Here is a 16,324-nt window from a genome sequence, read left to right as displayed (position 1 = left end):
TATTCCTCAGATTTTCAGAAGACCAGATTTCTGCGAGAAAAGGGTCTGGAATTTGAAGAATGCCCTTCCCTCTGGGGCTCCTCGTTCCATCACCATCTTTCCTTCCTCTCTGGTAACCATTTGCGTGCCTTGTTCTTTCTGTGTAATGGAAAATGTGAAATTGGTGGAGAGTATGGCACCTAGGGAATAAATCCTGCTACAGGATCATATTGCCAAGAGAGAAAAAAATAAAGAGTACATTACTTGAGGTCATTAGGTGCTGCAGTGGAGAGAAGACCGCAAGAGATTCAGGAAGACTTGAGTTCAAATCCAGCTGTGGACATTTACTAGCTGTGTGGCCCTGGCCATAACTTCCCTCGGGCTTAGTTTCCTCCTCTATAAAATGGGAACAATAATAGCATCTGTCCCATAGGATTATGTTAAGTATCAAATGAGATGACATGGAAAGTGTTTTGTAAATTTTGTAAAAGCTTTTTAAATGATAGCTATTTTTCTCTTCATCCTTCATTCTAGAAAAAGACCATTGATTTCACCAGGATCATGTTACAAGGGTGATAGCTTAGCTTGCTCCATGAACTGGATTTTAAATCACCAGCCTTACTCTGTCCTCCAGTTCCCGGAGGCCAATGGCAAGACAAAATTCAAGATGACTGGTGATGGCCCAGGATGCAATGGGCAAGCTCGGTCTTTTTAAATTAAAATCTATCCCAGGTTGCAGTTTCTCTGAGTCATCGTCCATTCAATGACTAAGGACTGAGCAAGAATTGAGACAAAAGGTGCCTAGCTGGTATTATTATTTTTTTTACTAAAGAAACTGAACTTGTTTAGTAACTATTTGCATTTTAATTAAGTCAGTCCAACACAAAGTACCAAAATAATTGTCAGACATTTCTTCAAAGTCGCCGTCAGGATTCTGCAGCCATTCCTTCTCTTTCCTTTTCCCCTCTTACATGGTCTTCAGATATGTTTATTCTATTTTCTAGCTTATGCATTTTTCATCATTTCATAAGGCCTTTCTACGTTTTTTTAATTCCTCATCCTTAATTCCATTATTATATTCAATTAAATGAATGCATCACAATTTATTTAATCATTTCCCCATCATTATTCATTGTTTGTTTGTTTATTTGCTTGTTTGCAAGTACATATGATGCTGCTTAAAAAATTTTAAGCAGATTGTTATACTGTTTTTTATAACACTTTCAAAGTATATAAATATTCAATAAAATTCATAAAAATCCCTTGGTTCAATAATTTAACTTCATAAAAAAGATGAGGCTAGACAAATATTCTTATGAAAAATAGAGGGGGGGCAGCTAAGTGGTGCAGTGGATAGAGTACCAACTCTAAAGTCAGGAGGATCTGAGCTCAAATCTGACCTCAGAAGCTTAACACTTCCCACCTGTGTGATCCTGGGCAAGTCACTTAACCCCAATTGCCTCAACAAAACAAAAACAAAAGAAGAAGAAGAAGAAAGAAGAAGAAGAAGAAGAAAAAGAAGAAGAAGAAGAAGAAGAAGAAGAAGAAGAAGAAGAAGAAGAAGAAGAAGAAGAAGAAGAAGAAGAAGAAGAAGAAGAAGAAGAAGAAGAAGAAGAAGAAGAAGAAGAAGAAGAAGAAGAAGAAGAAGAAGAAGAAGAAGAAGAAGAAGAAGAAGAAGAAGAAGAAGAAGGAGTGCTCTAGTACATAGGTTCTCAACCTAGAATTTATGAACTTAAAAATATATAACACTTTTAACATTATTGGTTTTCTTTATAATCCCACAATTTTTGCATTTGAAAATATTATTCTAATAGACTCATGGGCTAAATTCACAAGACTGACAAAGGAGCTATGATTCAAAAAATGGAATCTCTGCTCTAAACTGCACATTCAATTAAACATACAGTATGAACTGGTCTGAACATTTTTTGGTGGTTGTTTACTTGTGTCCGATTCTTTGTGCCCTATTTTGAGTTTGCTTGGCAAGGATATTGGAGTAGTTTGGCCATTTCTTTCTCTAGTTCATTTTACAGATGAGAGGACTGAAGCAAACAGGGTTAAGAGACTTGCCCAAGGTCACATAGCTAGGAAGTGTCGGAGGCCAGATTTGAACTCAGGAAAAGTTTCACTGACTCCTGGGCAGGCCCTCTATCTACTGTGCCACCTAGCTACCCCCCACCCAGATCTTTAATTGAACCCAACATTTGCCTATTATTTTAAGATGCTGTGATTAGTGCTAAGGTTCCCCCCAACCAAAGAGAGCTTATGTTTCACTGTAAGGGGAAGGTGAGGGCAAGGATGAGGACATTTCCACAAACAATTATCCAACTTGGTAATGGATGGGAGCACAGTAAAGTAAAAAGGAGGGTCATTGAGGAAGGCTTCAGGAAGGAAGGGGCATCTCAGCTGAGTCTGGATGGAGGACAAGAATTTGTAGTATTAGAGATGAGTTAGAGTGTTAGCACATTATTCCAGTCAGGAGCCAGTGCTGAGTAAAATGGAGCAGCTGGCTCTCCAGTTTGGCTGCAAGAAAGCATTTAGGTTTGCAAAATGTATTTCCCTTCAAAACAACCCTATGAGATTGGTAATACAGGAATTATTAGCTGCTTTTTTCCAGCTAAAGTTGCCAACATGCTAAAATGGAAGATGCTTTCCTCGTTGTCAGGAATCTATGTTCTAAGGTGGCTTCCTGCTATGACCTTCTGGGTTCTAAGTTCTATTTCAATTCTGAAAGTCCCTGTTCTAAGATTCTGGCTTAAAATCCCTTCTGCTCAGTCAAGCAGGCGTGTATTAAGTACCTACTAGGTTCCAGGAACTAACTGTTCTGAGAGTTTCAACAAAGTTGAAAATAAACATTTGCTGACTTTGAGGAGCTTATTTTTTAATGAATGAAATTATCCCTTTGTCGCTCTGTCTCAATATGTATAAGTGTGTACATGCAGAAAATACAGGAAAGGGAAAGGAGGGACTTCTGGAAAGGTAGACACTTATATTTAGGGGATTCAGGAAAGACTTCATGTCGAAGGGACCTTTTGTGATCAAAGGTTCCTCCCAATTCTGTCTTCTATGTATACTTTGTCTCTGTGGTCTGCAGCTTCCGACTGGTGTGTTCCACTCTGAACCAGAGACACTGACTTCCTGGCTGTTCCCCAAACAAGACACTGTCCACCTAGAACAAGATACTCCATTTCTGGCTCTGGGCATTTTTTTTTCTTTTTCTTTTTTTTTTCTTTTTAATAGCTTTTTTTCTTTTTCCAAATATGTGCAAAGGTACTTTTCAACATTTATTTTTGCAAAACCTTGTGTTCCAATTTTTTTCTCTCTTTTCCCTCCCATAGAGCAAGTTAAACATGTGCCATTCTTCTAAAGATATTTCCATTTCTGCTATGCTGCACAAGAAAAATCACATCAAAAGGTGAAAGGTGAAAAAAAAAGTATGGAAAAAAACAAGCAAACAAATAACAACCTCCACAAGAAAGTGAAAATACTATGCTTTGATCCACATTCAGTTTCCATAGTTCTCAGGATGGAGAAGGTTCTCTCCATCCCAAGTCTAACAGAATTGCCTCCATTCACCTGATTGTGGAAAAAAACCCACATCCATCAGAATTGATCGTCATATAATCTTGTCATTGCCATATATAATGATCTCCTGGTCCTGCTCATTTCACTCAGCATCAGTTCCTGTAAGTCTCTCCAGGTCTCCTTGAAATCATCCTGCTGGTCATTTCTTACAGAACAATAATCCATAAATATTCATGTATCATAACTTATTTAGCCATTCCTCTACTGATGAGTAGCCACTCAGTTTCCAGTTCCTTGCCACTATGAAGAGGGCTGCTATAAACTCTTTTGCACACATAAGTCCTTTTCCCTTTTTTATGCTCTCTTTGGGATACAGACCCAGTAGAGATATTGCTGAGTTTGATAGCACAGTTCCAAACTGTTCTCCAGAATGGTAGGATCAGTTCACAACTCCACTAGCAATGTATTAGTGTTCCAGTTTTTCCCACATCCCCTTCAACATTTAGCATTATCTTTTCCTATCATCTTAGCCCATCTGAAATGTGTGAAATGGTACCCTAGAGGTGCCTTAATTTGCATTTCTTTAATCAATAGTGATTTAAAACATTTTTTTTTCATATGACTAGGAATAAATTTAATTTCATCAACTGAAAAGTGTTTATTTTCTTTGGCCGTTTATCAATTGGGGAATGACTTGTATTTTTATAAATCGGACATAGTTCTCTGTATTTTAGAAACGAGGCCTTTATCAGAGCCATTTTTTCCCCTTGCTCTAGTCATTTCCTTCAGTGCCCCCATGCCTCCAAGGCTCTTCCTTCTCTCAGATCACTGGCTTCCCTGGCTTCCTTTAAGTTGCAGCTGAAATCCCTCCTTCAGGGAGACTTGCTCCACCCCTCTCCATACTCAAGTTTTCCTTCTGGTAATTATTTTCTATTTCTCCTTGATAGACCTTGCTTTGATCTATTTGTTTGTATGCTGTCTCCTTCATTACAGCTAAACTTCTCAATGGCAGAAACTGTCTTGCCTCTTTTTGTGTCCCCTGTGCTTAGCACAGCGTCTGGTACATTGTGGGTGCCTAATAAATGTTGGTTTACTTTTAAGGAAAGTACTCAAGCTAACCCACAGTTTCTGTCCCTTTCTGAATTTTCTCTCTCATTCCCTTGCAAACACTCTCTCCTTCCCTACTCTCCACGGGCCTTTCTACCTCCCTTTTACAGGCCGGGTTTCCCCCATGGGATGTAAGCTCCTTGGGGGCAGGGTTTTCCCCCTCTGCCTGTATCTGGGCACTCAGTTCTGGGCCTGGCCCAGAGGTGACTTATGTAGGCTTCTAAGGTGCCTTCCGTACCAAGGGGCCTTCTGAGCTCTGCCTTCCTAATGTCCCACCCCCCACATCCTGGGTCCGAGGACCTTCCCCTCGCTGACACCAGGCAGCAGGGGGTCCATTAGGCCCCGACATTGCAGTAGCAAGATGTTCCTCGGCTCCGATCAGCTCGTTGCCAGGGAAGTCTCCCACATCCTAGGTCCTCGGAACTTCGAGGGCAAGGCAGAGCAGGGGGAGGGGCAGGGCAGGGGCAGAGACAGACGGGCAGAGGTGGAGGCGGGAACAGAGGGGCAGAGGCAATGGGGCACAGAAGTAGAGGCAGAAGGTCCAGACCAGGGGAGAGGGGCAACAGGGCAGAGAGGCAGGGGCAGGGGTAGAGGGCAATGGGATAGAGAGGAAGAAGCGGAGGAGTACCGCAGAGGCAGGGGCCAAAACCAGGGGCGGAGAGCCAGAGCAGCAGAGGCACAGGGGGCAGCGGGCAGAGAGCCAGAGGCAATGGGGCAGAGAAGTGGAGGCAGAAGGCAGGGGGGCAGAGGCAGAGGCGGGGATTGAAGGACAAAGTCTGGGGCAGAGGGGCAGTGGGGCAGAGAAGTGGAGGCAGAAGGCGAGGGGGGGGCAGAGGGGCAAAGTCTGGGGCAGAGGGGCAGTGGGGCAGAGAAGTGGAGGCAGAAGGCGAGGGGGGGCAGAGGGGCAAAGACTGGGGCAGAGGGGCAGTGGGGCAGAGAAGTGGAGGCAGAAGGCAGGGGGGAGGGGGGCAGAGGGGCAAAGACTGGGGCAGAGGGGCAGTGGGGCAGAGAAGTGGAGGCAGAAGGTCGGGGGGGGGGGGCAGAGGGGCAGAGAAGCGGAGGGAGGTCGGCACGGGCCGAGCCAGGTCCCTCCCCAGCCCAGGCAGGCAGCTGGCCCAGGTGGGGGACTGGGCTGGCCCGGCGCGGCCGGCGGGGTGCGGCGGGGCGCGGGGGGCCGGGAGGAGGCGGGGGCGGGGCGGGGCGGGCTCTCTCCCTCTCCTCCCCCTCCTCCTCCCCCCGCCCGCGCCAGCCCGCGGCGCCGCCTCCGCCCCGCCGCCGCCGCCGCCGCCGCCTTTCTTCGCTCGCTTCCCTTACTCGGCGGCGGCGCTCGGCTCCGGCCTCCTGGGCTCGGCCCCGCTCCTGCCCCGCAGCCCCGCCGGGCCTCCCGGGCCCTCGAGCTCTCGGGCGCGGCCGCAGGGACTGGGGCGATCGGGAGCCGCGGGAACATGGCGGCGGCCGGGCCGGAGCGCGAGGAGGCGGCGGCGGCGGAGCCCGAGGAGCCGGGGCCGGTCCCCGCGGCGGCCCCGCAGCCCCCGCCCGGGACCCCCCCGGCGGCCGAGGCGCCGGACCAGTCCGAGCCCCCGCAGCCCCCGCAGCCCCCGGAGCCCCCGGGGCCCCTGGAGGCCGACGAGGTGGAGCGGAGGCTGCAGAGGACCCGGCGCGAGCTGGGCAACCGCAGGAAGGTGCTGCTGCGGAACCTGCCGCCCGACACGCACAGCCAGGTGAGCCCCCGCCGGGCGCCCCCGCCCTCCCCTGCCCCCCGAGCCCGGGTGCGCCCGGCTGGGTAACGAAAGGGTCGCCCGGGCGCGTCTCCGATGCGGCTCCAGATCTCAACTTGGGCGCTCACTTCCCCCCGCGGAGCCTCAGTTTCCCCGTCTGTATAAGGACAGGGCCCGGCGGGTTGCCCCCAGGTCCCTTGCGCCTCTAGAATTCCAGGGTTCCGGGAGTCGGGCCCCTTTCCTCGGCAGTGAGAGGGGAGGCCGGATTCCCCGCCTCTGCCGGCCCCCGAGGCAGGATCCGTGTTGCCCGGAACTTGGACAGTCACCTCCCACCCGAGCCTCAGTTTCCCCATCGGTAAAATGAGGGGGGGAGGCCCACTGAATGATTGCCCACGACTTGTGGACCCCTGTGAGTTGGGCACGCAGGCCGCTGTCGGAGCAGACAGAGGCCGGCGGGACCTCCGGGTCCTTCCCGAGCTAACATTTTGTGTTCCAGACTAGTGCGGTAGTCCGCTAGCCTTCCCTCTCAGCGCTGCCTCCCTGCTCTCCCGGCCTCCCCCAGCCTCAGGCCGGGCTCCCCCCAGGCCACCTGACACAGCTGCTGGCGGCGGAAGGCCAGGTGACCCCTCCCGCGGGCTGGAAACTTCAGCCACTTCCTATTGTGTGTGGAGGAAATCCCCTCCCCCCCATCACCCGACGGAGGTCCAGGGGCGGCTCACCCGGGCTCCCTGGGCCTCCTCCTGGAGGGCTCCCTCTCCCACCTCTGCAGGCGGCCACTCCTCCCGCTGTCCCTGTGCTTGCCGGGAAGTTTGTTCCTGACGTGAAGCCCCTTGTCAGGGGGCCTGTCCTCGGGGGACAGAGAGAGAATGGGGAAAAGGAAAGGGATAAACAACTTCTATTCAGCAACGACTAAGTGCCTGGCGCTGCTCTGAGTGCTGCTTCCATCCCCGAAACAGCCCTTCCACTTAAGTGTTATTACCTCCATTTTACAAGAGAGGAAACTGAGGCAGGCAGGTTCAGTGATTCCTTCAAGATTACACAGCTAGTAACTGTCTGAGGCTGGATTTTTGTTCAGGTCTTCCCTTCTCCAAGGTCAGGGGTCTGACTGTGTCTGCCAGCCCTTTGGGGTCACAGATGAGGAAACTTGAAGTCCCCAAAAGATTACTGACTTCTCTAAGCTTGGCATTTCGGCTCCATCCTGCCACCCTTCCCTTTGCAGACCGTCTCCATGGCGCCTGACATGTTCTCCCTTGTCACCCCCCATCCTGTCAGATGCTCGGCCTCCTCCAGCCTTCTGGAAGAAGAGGCCTTCTCTTGTTCCCTGTAAGAGATGTTCTCAGTGGCCATCAGTCAGCTTTCCCTAGTTTATTCTCCCACCTCACCCTACCCCCCCCCCATGTCCAACAGAATGGAAGCTTCTTAAAGTCTCAGCCTGTTTGGTTTTTGTATTTGAGTGTAAGGAGGCACCCCCCCCCCATGAGGGAGCCTTGGGTACAGCCCCGGGCAAGTCACTCAACCTGTATCAGTGGGGAGAATTATTTCCTTATACCAGTCTCTTTTCCTGCCCCAAGTGACTGTCAGGTGGTTGGCATATAGTAGGCACTTAATAAATGCTCACTCTGTTGGACTGGACCAGAAGAAAGATTAGCACTAGGAGCAAATGAATGAAGAGGGAATATGAGGAAACCCTTCTTAACCATTAACTTAGATCCCAAGTGGAATGGGGTACCTCTGCAAGGTAGTGAACCCTCCGTTACTCTCAGCTGAAAGAACTGAGGATAGAGAGACTGGGAAAGAGAAGATAGTACATGGGGGGCAAGGAGAAAATGTGCAGCTGGAGTATTTGAAAGGTCTTGTGGAAAAGGGATGAAGCTTGTTCTCCATGGGATGGACTCAGGGACAATGGGTGGAAGTTGTTAGATGAGAAGATGTGAAGGAAAAGAAAATGCTAATGATGAGAGCTCCCAAAGTGGACTGGACTGGGTTGGGCTGGCTGGGTTGGGGTGGGGTGGGATAATATGGGATGAAATGGGATAGGATGGGATGGGATGGTTTGGGATGGGTAGAGATGGGTTGAGATGGGATGGCATGGAATAGACTACTTGGAGGTAGGATATTTAGAAACAAAATAAGTTGGCCAATCACATGTTAAGGATGTTGTCAAGTCTGCAGGCATTGATTTTGTCCTGTGTTCTGGACAGTGTACTGCAATAAAAATTCTAGTTCCAGAGTGGATTGGTTAATAATACCCATTCACATTTTCTCTAGTGCTTCAAGATTTACCATACACATGGCTCATGATATTTTTATGAGATGGGTCAGGCAATGTGATTTTACCCATTTTACAGATGAGGGAAATTTAGTGAAGTTAAGGACTCATTGAAAGTCCCTAATAATGTGTCAGAGCAAGGATTCCAACGTGGGCCTGTCATGACTCCACTCGAGAACTCTTTCCCACAGTAGCACTCGGCTTTGGGGGACCTTTCCAGGTTTTTGATGCTGCAGTTCTAGATTCCGCTGGTTCTCTTGGAGGTCAGGGAACAAGGCTGGGGTGTTTGGTGAGAGCCACACACCCAAAGTCTTTGGACACCTTGGGAGAGATGGTTTTCCTTGTGGAAGAGCTCCCAGAGAAGCTGAGAGGCTGGGGATGAGGGGAAGAGCTGGGTTTTTAACTTCCATCTCCTTGTCACAAGGCCCGAGTCTTTGCTCTTTGGTGTAAGTTGGGAGGTAGTGCAGTAGTAATAATAAACACAATAGTAATTAGCACTTAATTTTATTTGATCCTTATTACTATCTTGGGAGGGAAGTGCTATTATTATCCCCATTTTACAGATGAGGATATTGAGAGGAAACTTTGTATTTCTGAACACAGATGTCTCAGTTTAAATCCTCTCTCTCTCTCTCTCTCTCTCTCTCTCTCTCTCTCTCTCTCTCTCATATAGCTTTTTATTTACAAGATATATGCATGGGTAATTTTTCAGCATTGACAATTGCAAAACCTTTTGTTCCAATTTTTCCCCTCCTCCCGACCCCCTCCCCGAAATGGCAGATAGACCCATACACGTTACATATGTTAAAGTATAAGTTAAATACTATATATATATATATATATATATATATATATATATATATATATATATATATATATATATATATATATATATATATATATATATATATATATATATACACACACACACACACATGTCCAAACAGTTATTTTGCTGAACAAGAATAATCAGACTTTGAAACAGTGTACAATTAACCTGTGATGGAAATAAAAAATGCAGGCAGACAAAAATAGAGGGATTGGGAATTCTATGTAGTGGTTCACACTCTAAATCCCATCTCCTTGTGAACTCTGTGAACCTCGGAGTTTCCCATCTATAAAGATTTTGGGCCAGCTAGTTTCCTGGGGGCCTTCTTCTTTCTATCTGGGCTGCCCTGATCCTTCCCCACTGGGATTCCCAGGAGAGCTAAAGACTACGGGGTGTTGATCTCAGATTAACCGTATTAGTTCTTAGTTGGCGAGGAGCCTGGGCTGTGAGCTGCCTTTGGGATAGGAAGGAGATGCTCCTCTAGAAGCATGAACCTGTGGGAGGCTCTCTCCCCCAGAAGTGGGAATGGGTTCACCCTGGTAACATCCACATCTGTCCTCATTCTCCCCACTTCCCTCTAGCCAGAATCGGCCAGGCTGGCTATGTAGTTTCTGGCTACCAAGGGGGATGCAGCTAATGTGGAATTACTTAGCAGGCTTTAAAAAAAGAAGAGAAGAAGAAGAAGAAGAAGAAGAAGAAGGAGGAGGAGGAGGAGGAGGAGGAGGAGGAGGAGGAGGAGGAGGAGGAGGAGGAGGAGGAGGAGGAGGAGGAGGAGGAGGAGGAGGAGGAGGAGGAGGAGGAGGAGGAGGAGGAGGAGGAGGAGGAGGAGGAGGAGGAGGAGGAGGAGAAGGAGAAGGAGAAGGAGAAGAAGGAGCAGGAGGAGAAGAAGAAGCAGGAGAAGAAGAAGAAGCAGGAGAAGCAGAAGAAGCAGAAGAAGCAGAAGAAGAAGAAGCAGAAGAAGCAGAAGAAGCAGAAGAAGAAGCAGGAGAAGCAGGAGAAGCAGGAGAAGCAGGAGAAGCAGGAGAAGAAGGAGAAGGAGAAGGAGAAGGAGAAGGAGAAGGAGAAGGAGAAAGAGAAGAAAGAGAAGAAGGAGAAGAAGAAGAAGAAGAAGAAGAAGAAGAAGAAGAAGAAGAAGAAGAAGAAGAAGAAGAAGAAGAAGAAGAAGAAGAAGAAGAAGAAGAAGAAGAAGAAGAAGAAGAAGAAGAAGAAGAAGAAGAAGAAGAAGAAGAAGAAGAAGAAGGAAGAAGAAGAAGAAGGAAGAAAAAGAAGAAGAAGAAGAAGAAGAAGGAAGAAAAAGAAGAAGAAGAAGAAAGAAGAAGAAGAAGAAGAAGAAGAAGAAGAAGAAGAAGAAGAAGAAACAACTTTTTCATTAGAGTGAGGGTAGGGGATGCAAAGAAACCAGCTTGTCAGCGTCCGGCCCAATTTCCAGTCCTGCGTGCAAACCCCTGGAAACGGGTGTCAAATACAAAGATGGCTTTTGGAGAAAAGCTTCTCTATTTCCAGCTTTCCTCATATCTATTTCCAGCTTTCCTCTTCTAGTTATTCTCCTCCCATGTTCTAAAAGGCAGCAAGGTCACTCAGTCTCTAAAATGCAGTCAGTCCTTAGTGTTAGGAAGACTTCAGTTCTTCTCTAAATTCTTACTAGATATGTGACCCTGGGCAAGTCACATAATGGCTTTCAAGCCTCAGTTTACTCCTTTGAATGTTTAGAACACCTGTTGTTGTGAGGATCAAATGAGACAACATATGTGAAGCAAAATGATATGGAAATATATTCTGAAAAGTAATTTTATTGATAGTTTTGAAAATAATATTATTGGGGCAGCTAGGTGGAGCAGTAGAATAGAGAACCAGCCCTGAAGTCAGGAGGATCTGAGTTCAAATCCAGTCTCAGACATTTAACACATCCTAGCTGTGTGACCCTGGGCAAGTCACTTAACCCCAATTGCCTCAGCAAAAGAAAAAAAAATGATGTTATAATTTAGCAAATTTAAGAAACCTGTGACTACCTCTAGTACTGGTCTCTTGTAAAAAAAATTTTTTTTCTTGCCAAAATTTACCTTTAAAAACCCCAAGTCTTTTAAGTTGATTAATATTTTAGTAATATAATAAAAGAGGAAGGGAGGTCTATTTGAGGTGTTTTTTTTTGGGGGGGGTATGAAACAAACCCTAACTCAGACTTGCACAGCTCCTAAGTGTCAAGGGCCTGAGACTGGATTTGAACTCCTGGCCTCCTGACTTGTAGGGGATGCTCTGTCCACTTCCACACCTAGTGGCCCCCGGAGACATTTTTTGAAATAAAGCGATTTTCTTTCCTTTATGCTGCCATCTTTCAGATGAATCTGACAGAGTTGCCTAGTGAAAGCCCTCGAGGCATCTGTTAGAATGAACAAATAAGTGCTCCAGAAATTCACAGTGAAGAATTCCTAATGAGCATTCCCACCTTGTGTTTTTCTTTGGTTCTAGGATCCCATGAAACTCTGAAAAAAGAGAGTGGGTTAGATCCTGTCCTGAAGAAGGCCCTTCTTGCCCCCCTGTAACTGGTGCTTACCCTTGTTAAGCTGGCAGGCAATGGTGGCTGTAGGGCATGAGTGCCCACCTCTAGACTATCCCATGTAAACTGTGGTTTTACCAATGCTCCGGGCTACTTGAAAACAGCCTGATTGTGCCTGTGTGAGAAAATGACTTCTTCTAAGGTCTTCCTTGCTTGTGGTATTAATTAGAACAGTTAACATGTTCTTTCTGGGAAGAAAGGCTTTGTTTAACGATCTGCCCAGTCCCGGATACGGAAGGTTGAAGGCTTTATTTACAAGACATTCTCCCGATCGCTAGCATTTCCTAACTTCTTCGCTGGGGCTCCTGGGACCCTATATCCCATGAACCCCTGCAGCGCTGAGAGAGTAACCCTTAATTTAACACTTAATTATCTTCTCTCTTTGGGCCTTCCTTATTTTGTTTTTTTCTGATCTCCACGATAATAATAAGCAGCATAATTCATTTTGCATAATGACTTACAGATCACTTTCCTGACAACAAGCCAGCGAATTAGGCAGGACAATTATCATTATCTCTGTTTTACAGACGAGGGAACAACTGGAGGTTTGGATGATTTAATTAAGTGAAGATTCGTTTCCTAACCTCAAGTGCACGGTGAGCTCGCTCTGTGAGCGCTGGGAGGGCCGCAAACTTTTGGGCTGACCCACTTGGGGCCTCTTGGAGCTGGGTGCCCAGGAAAGTGTAGAATGATAAATTATGGCGGACTGGATGAGTGAAAGAAAAAGCTTTTGTGAGGCACTTATGGCAGGCGCCATAGACACATGGAAGATAAAAGTCCTTGCCCCTCAGGGAGCTTACATTCTAATGGGGGTTACAACATACATGCAGAATATGTCTAGTAAGTACATGTTAGGGTACAAGCACGGTGTTGTGTGACGTGTGGGAGGTACCTGGGAAGGCCCCTTTAATGTCCATTTGAATTGGACATTAGAAGCTACAGTAGACCCAGGCTTGAATCTCAGTTCTGTCACTTACCGGATGAACTTGAGCAAGTTTTTTCAGTTCTGTGGGCCTCAGTTTCCCTATCTGCAAATGAGAGGTTTGGTCTTGATGACTTCTTAAATCCCTTTGAGCTTCAGATCTATGGGCCTCCAAATTCCCAGGAGGCTTAGGGCTAACAAAGGCACCAAGACAGGACAGTGATGAAAACCCTGAGCCTGGAGCATAAGCCATGGAGAATTCTTCCTGCAGGCCCTCATAGTATCACAGACCCAGAACTGGAATGACTCTTCAAAGCAGTTAGTGTTCTCCCTCAGTAGAGGGAAAGCTCCCTAAGGGGGGATGACTCCACTTTTGTCTTTGTGTCACAAACCTTTAGCACAGTGCCTTCTCCTTGGTAAGCACTTCAAAACTGCTCATGGATGATGGATGGTCTAATTCTTTCATTTTACAGATGAGGAAACTGAGGCAAGTCATGTCGCTTGACTTGCTAAGGTCACACAGATAATAACTATCAGAGGTAGGATTTGAACTCGGGTCACAGGAGCATAGATGTAGAATCAGAAGGGACCTCTGAGGCCTTTAGGGTCCAGTCATCTGTCTTCCCCTCACCCTATAGTGCCTTATATTACTCTCTGTAAGCCTGGGTGGGAGGGAGTCAGGAAAGGTAGACAAAGGAAGCTAAACTTTTATTTGAGTAGAAGTGGGGAATCTAGGAAGGATGTGGTCAAGTCCGTGTGAAAGGAAGATCTGTGTGGCAATAGTACGGAGGACGGCAGGCAGTCCGGGCTGGGGGGAAGCAGAGGTGCTGCGTAAATGCTTTTTTCATCCAGTCATTCATTTGCTCATTTATATTGAATAAGAAGTGCCCCCTTCTCCTAGCCTGCTAGTTCCAAGAAGACAAAACTGAATCTGAGCTCAACTTTGTAGCTCGTTGAATCCTCCTGCACATGTTAGTGCATCTTTGCTTAATTAAATTAGCCCCATCTCTGGAAGGGGGGTTTGCAATAGCAGAGGGCAGATGAACTCAGAAGAGAAACAAGGGGACCACGATGCAAGTAGTAACAGGACTCGTCAGGTGATCGGACGGGCAAGGCGGGGAAGAAGGAAGGGTGGTGGGATGGATGGGTGGAGCCCTGGATGGGCCATGGATGGAGGGAGCACTGGTCCAGCTGGCAGCCGATTGGCAAGTTAGGAAGAGAAAGCCGTTAGAGGGGGAAGATGACAAGCTCTATTGCCTCTTTTTGTACACCCGGTGCTTAGGAGAGAGCCTGGCCCAGGGAAGTTTCACTCTGCTGTCCCTACCAAGAGTGAAGAGTGGGAAGCAGCAGCTATGAAAGCTGGGAGGAGCTGTGGGGACGCGATACACCCCTTGGGCTACTGCCCAGAACTTCACGTCAGAATTTACCTTGGCTCTTGCAGATACGAAGGACTCAGAGGCAGATTGAGACAACAGCTCCTGGGCTGGCCTCTTCATTGCTCCCCACATTGGCTTTGATGGGCTGGCGTGTGGGTCCACCTGGACATTGCTTCCCAGTGCACACTGGGGAATGAGCTACAGGCTAAAGGGTGGCTCTCTTGCTATCTCTCTGAAGATCCATTCCTGAACATGGTAGCTCCTTTGGGTGAAGATGCAGATCCTCGAGGAGACATGGAGAGAGATGCAAAAAGCAGCACCTCATGATCTTTTCCTACCTTAGCCCACCCTCAGCCCCGACACCCATAGGGTCTCTTACCTGAGTCTTGGATGTGTTGGCCTTTCAAGTGATCTGCCAGTCACACGGCTTCAATAAATGTTTCCTGACCAACTAATTGCCTCAGGGAAACCATAGGTCTATCCGCCACCACCTCAGCCTGCCTCAGGGAGGCAGTGGGGAAATGGATAAAAGCCCACCGTCCTGGCCCTCAGCACAGTGCCATGTTCTCTTGGCAGCCCCAGTGGACCGCCAGCTAGATGGGTTATGTAGGGCCAGGCCAGTGGAGGTAAGGTCTGGAGCTTGGAAGTGTGGGGTCCTGGACAGTAATTGAAAACCTGGGGAGAGAGGGATGGAGAAGGAAAGGGCAGGCAAGGGATGCGGTCTCTTTCACACACGTTGAGCTTGAGATGCCTACAGAGGAACTTATGGTTTAAAATGTCCAGTTAGCAGGTGGAGGGTACAGGATTGGGGTTCCGGGGAGAGGCTAAAATTGGATATACAGAGCTAGGAGTCATCTGCATAAAAGATAATTGAACCCATGGGAGCGGCTGAGGTTGTGAAAAGAATGATAGAGAAAAGGAAGAAGAGGCCCCAGGACGGAGCCTCGGGGGTGCCCGTGGTTAGTGGGGGTGATGGGATGCTTTAGGGTTGGGAAGACAGATAGGAGGAGAGCCGGGAGAGAGCAATGTGTCTACAACAGAAGGGTGGGGAAAGTGGTTGGCAGTGACAAGTGCTACAGAGCAGCCGAGAAAAAACACTGGGGAAAGGCCATTCCATTTGGCAGCTGGGGGATTGCTGGTTTGGGCAATTAGAGGTGGTTTTGGTGGCTTTGGTGGTGGGGCTGGTGATAGTGATGGTCACTCATGCCCCATAGACCAGTGACATCACAAGGGGATGTCTTGACTTGCTTGTGAATTGATTAGGGATATTTGAGAAACTCAGTGGAAAAGCTCAGAGCACCAAAGAAGGCAGCAAGGTGGGGTGTTGGCTTTCTAGCTGTTTGACTTTAGGGAAGTCATGCAGACCAGTCAACCAAAGCCCAGGTTTCTTTCTGCTCAGTGAGGCTAATAATAGCACCTTCCTCCCAGGGCTGTTGGGAAGATCAAATGAGGTTATATTTGTAAAACTCACTGCAGCCTTAAAGCATTATGCACATAATAATAATATTATAATTATAGTGACAAAAAAACTTTGCTCTCATTTAGCTTATGTGATCCACACTTTTCAGGACATATATACTCCTGTTTTGGCCCAAATATTACGTGTGTGTGTGTGTGTGTGTGTGTGTGTGTGTGTGTGTGTGTGAGAGAGAGAGAGAGAGAGAGAGAGAGAGAGTTTAAATTTTCTTCTTGCTTTGTATAGAAAAAACATGCATCTAATATATTCCTTGGAGGAAGTAATTCGATAAATCAGCAAAACCAAGGCTTAGACTTTGTCTTTAGAGATGCTGGGGAAGTATCCAGACCATGAGTCTTCATGAGAAATGCCAGATATTGTTTATTTTCATCCTAAAGATCTTCTCTAAATTGGTGGGCTTTTTAAGAAATGGGAATAGTCTAGAGCAAGGCTTCTTAAACATTTTCCACTCACGATCCTTTTTCACCCAAGAAATTTTTATGTGACCCTAGGTATATAGACATCTAAAATAGGTGTACAAGTCATAATTTCATGACCCCGTCTTGAACCACAATGGAAGAAACTTTGA

General features: G+C 47.3%; 1 protein-coding gene across 1 annotated transcript in view; it reads left to right on the top strand.

The window, feature by feature from the left end:
• The first annotated feature begins 5,931 nt into the window (after positions 1-5,931).
• Positions 5,932-16,324, top strand: part of RAVER2 (ribonucleoprotein, PTB binding 2) — a 90,963-nt gene continuing 80,570 nt past the window's right edge. Inside the window, 1 exon segment of the mRNA XM_074265743.1 lies at positions 5,932-6,332. Within this exon segment, the coding sequence (XP_074121844.1) occupies positions 6,057-6,332 (276 nt within the window). The 5' untranslated portion in view covers positions 5,932-6,056.

Source organism: Sminthopsis crassicaudata, chromosome 4 (genome assembly GCF_048593235.1).
Source record: "Sminthopsis crassicaudata isolate SCR6 chromosome 4, ASM4859323v1, whole genome shotgun sequence".
NCBI lineage: Eukaryota > Metazoa > Chordata > Mammalia > Dasyuromorphia > Dasyuridae > Sminthopsis > Sminthopsis crassicaudata.
The sequence above is the reverse complement of the archived record's forward strand: the minus strand, read 5'-3'. Positions and strand labels throughout refer to the sequence as shown.